Consider the following 3,830-nt stretch of genomic DNA (forward strand, 5'->3'; position numbering starts at 1 on the left):
ACCACAGAGTTTCAGAAATACAGCCAAAAAGGAAGCTACTATTTCCTGAACGCTCCTGAGAACAAGCGCTGTGCACTGGGGAAAGGCCGTCCTCCTTTGGCAAGAACAAGGAGGGAAGGAAAACTACAGCTCCCAGAAGCCTGCCAGCGCCTGTGGAAGGGCAGAGTTCACTGTCACGTTGACAGGGGAGGATTAAGGGTGTGCGTTGAAGTGTCCCGCCACCGGCGGAGCCAAAAGGCCTCTGGGAAGGGCAAGCGGAGCGCTGGCCTCCTCTTGCCGCTCCTCTGCTTCGCTTTGCCGCCCTGACTGGCTCCAGATCTCCAAGCCTGGGTAAGCGTCCGACATGTTCTTCCTGACTTCCTTCTTCTGCCAGAGCGTCACCAGCGGGAACAGCACAGGGAGGGGAGGGACGAGAGCCAGGCGGCAGAGAGCAGCAATTATACTTTCCCCCCCCACCCCACCCCAACTTACAAATCTTGTATTTAGCAAGAAAACTCAGCTGTGGAGACAGCGTGGGTGAAGGAAGGTGCCCCACTCTGCTAGAAGAGCTACTGTGAAGGCTGAGCTAGAGATTTTTGTGCTGAAAGTTTTCTGTGCCGCCGAGTTTTCCGTGGGCAGGCATTGTGCTCATGAAAGCCATCAACTTTCTCAGATTACACCTACAGCGAGCCTAGCGCTGTCCTGCTTGGCTGTCCGGTCCCAAAGCGCTGTAGCAGATGGAGAAATATTGCTGGGAGGGGTGTAGGGGAGTCAGGCTGCAGCTCCAAGTTCACAATACCTGGCCAGGGCACTGCTTAGACCCCCACAATGGGTGTGAGGTGGGGTGGATGTTTCACCCCATCAGCTTTTCCTGAGACGTTAGCCCTTTTGGGTTAGCCCTTGGACTGCTTGTAGCCTGCCAGGAAGCAAAATAGCTAACAGCCCTCAGGCTGAAGGTTCACGGTTATTGGTGACATCCCTCCATTTCCACACCGCTTCGGTAAGCATGGAGGGAGGAGCTGCCTTCTCCACCATGAATCACCACTCCTGCGTTTCTGCTTATCAGGTTTACAGGCGTTTAGTTTCCACTCCCAAGGTCAAGACGGGATGGTGTCTGTGAGGGGGGGTAGGACTTGGTCAGCCACTTGAACAGCAGGGAGAGACGTCTCCTTATGACCCAAGGAGAAAGTGAAACAAACCGGCGCAGAAGCCAGAGCTCCAGGGGAGAAAGAAAATGGAAGAGAATCCAAGTGTGGATCTGGCTGGAGGTAAGTGGCTCCTGTGTTTACTCCATCTGCTGGGAAAACCCCTTGGCAAGAAGATTTCAACAGTGACATGGGAAACATGAGCAAAATAAATAAATAAATAAATAAAAATTTAAAAAACCCCACCAAAATAAAAGAACTTCCTCTTTTCCAGGCCAGAAAAAGCAAATTGCTATCTTTTTTTGAAGGATGAAAGATTAACAAGTTACTTTCCATTTTGGATTCCCACCAGCGACAGGTTTAGAATCTGTGTCCAGGATGGCAGCACAAGGGAGGCTCAAGAGGGAGCTCCAGACTAGGAGAGCTTTCTTCCCTGCATCCCAGTGCTTCCCATCTACAGATGCTTAAGTAATAAGCCAGTTTTCCACCACCTATGGATGGGAAACCTCTGGAAGAAGCAGGGCAAGGAGAGTTTGAATAGCAGGATACCCTCAGGTTCCTCATATATCAGTTTCCACCATGTGGTTATGTTTCCCAGGTGCCTGTTATGACTACTACCTATGAGTATTTCAGTGATGCTATAACCAGCTCCGATGTGTCCTAGGCAGTCAGAAGTGGTCCTGTAATAATCAGTAATAAGGAATGTAGAAATCATGCCTCAAAGGACTGCATGTTCTGACACATGACAAGTGCAGCTTTTTCTCAGTTTTCAAATCTGTAGGGGGTTCCTTGCCATTTTTATCAGTCTTGATCCTAATTTTAGCATAATCATTTCTGCCATTGTAGTGCTCGAGCATTCACAAGCGATTTTGCACAAACAGCGCCTGCAATTTTAGCTGCCCTGTTCGGTCTCTTAAGATTCAGAATATGTTGCAAATGCTTAAGTCCCGCCTCACAATTTCTCCATTGAATTATGTGCCAGTGTTTGCTTTGAATTATACGTTACCATAGCTCTTTGGGAGAGCAGCTCCAGACCAGGAGCAGAGAAGGAGCACAAGCAGACCTAACATTTACATTCAGGCAGATGTTTGAAATGCGTTGGCATAACCGTTCTGGCCAGTACTCAGCCTTCGAAATACTTCAAATCTATCACCTTAATTTACCAGCCTACTGTCCTTGGAAGATGTGGTAAGATATCCTACCATTCACTGAAGGAATTGCCTGCCCAGCGTCCGTTGAGTTGGCTTTCCTCGTAGCAGCCTGGACAGTGCTGTGGTTTGGATTTGTGGTTTTAAAAAGCAAAAACCAGAAGGTGCTTTAACTATTGCTGAACAGTGCTTGCACAACATCAAGGCTTTCTCGTTTTCCTCAGTCTCCACCCCCAGCAAATAGGCTGGGCTGGACAGAAGATATAACACCACACTCTCAGTAACACCTGGGGTACACGAAGAAGTGGAAAGGGATTGGCTTGCAAGGTGGCCCTTGCTCAGAGGCTGACCTGGCACCAGTCCGTTCATAGGAGGTGGCAAGCGATTGCCTTTACATCGCTTATGACTTCCTCCCCCCTTTCCTTCACCTATTCAGCTGTCTTGATCTCAACCCATGAGTTTTTTTACTTTTGGTCGCCCTCTTTTCTCCCTCACCTCACTGAAGGTAGATGTTTCTGAAATGCAGCTTGTGTAGATGTTTCTGAAATGCAAGAACTGGGAGTTTTACAGGGTGGTGGTAAAGCACTGGGTATTCTTCACTCCTGTATGACTTGCTGAGCATGTGAACTCTGATCCCAACAGCTGGACCAGCCCAAGATAAGGTAGAGAGCACAGCAGAGCATCCTGTGCACCAAGAGCCCATCCAAGAAATACCTGAGCACCAAGTGACAAGCAGGTCGCCTGAGACCTCCTGCAAACCAGAGGAGGACTCTTTGGTGTGTCAATCACCAACTGCTGATGGAGGAGAGACAGCACTGTCAGATTCAACAGAAGAGGAGAAGGTTCCCCAGGAAACTGAAGTATCACTGGAAGAATCTGGGAAAACAGGAGATGGTGTCCCAGAAAGATCCTGGGAAGAAGACAACTTGGATGAAGGTGACTCTCTCCCCTTCTACGTGTACAAAATGCTGATAACCTGGGTCTTTCCTTAAAGGAGGCAGAGCAGCAGAAAAGGTTGTTGGTTCTCGTGCTGAAAAAGTCTAACCATAGGTCTGTGAATTTTATTCCCTACAGACAAGCTGGCCCACGATAAAAGAGAAAGCAAAGGAGACAGCCTTGTCCACCAGGAAACACAGGAGGACCAGGAGACAGACAAGCAATGTGAAAGCTCCCACACAGCAGAGGAAGATGCTTCATCAAGAAGCAAGTCACTGAGCTCTGACAGTAAAATGACACATTCAGATGTGACTGCTACAGAAGATGTCCCCAAGGGCCTTTTGACAGAGAAGAGCAGCAGTGCCTCTCTCCAACACCGGGAGCCAGAAGAGCACACAGAGCAAGAAACACAGGAGAGCGGATCCCAAGGCACCTTAAGGAACAGACATGGGACCAAAGGTGAGCTGGTGGCTGCACGCTGCTGCTCTCCCACTGTACACATTCCTACACTTTCCATAGGTGTTAGAAAAATGGTATGGTGAGCTTTCTAGTGCCCGTTGTCAGGTTTCCAGGGTCGAGCAGGAAAGAAGGTATAAGAAATTAACTGGCTTCTCTCTTTCCC

At 49.0% G+C, this 3,830-nt stretch overlaps 1 protein-coding gene across 1 annotated transcript in view; it reads left to right on the plus strand.

Moving 5' to 3' along the window:
* Window positions 1–1,213: 1,213 nt before the first annotated feature.
* LOC104538258 (torsin-1A-interacting protein 2-like) overlaps window positions 1,214–3,830 on the plus strand; it is a 4,643-nt gene continuing 2,026 nt past the window's right edge. The window contains exons 1-3 of the mRNA XM_010181401.1: window positions 1,214–1,247; window positions 2,915–3,208; window positions 3,347–3,667. Coding sequence (XP_010179703.1) covers window positions 1,214–1,247; window positions 2,915–3,208; window positions 3,347–3,667 — 649 coding nt within the window. The remainder of the gene's footprint in view (window positions 1,248–2,914; window positions 3,209–3,346; window positions 3,668–3,830) is intronic.

The sequence above is a fragment of the Mesitornis unicolor genome, unplaced genomic scaffold, assembly GCF_000695765.1.
Source record: "Mesitornis unicolor isolate BGI_N332 unplaced genomic scaffold, ASM69576v1 scaffold15573, whole genome shotgun sequence".
Taxonomy (NCBI): Eukaryota; Metazoa; Chordata; class Aves; order Mesitornithiformes; family Mesitornithidae; genus Mesitornis; species Mesitornis unicolor.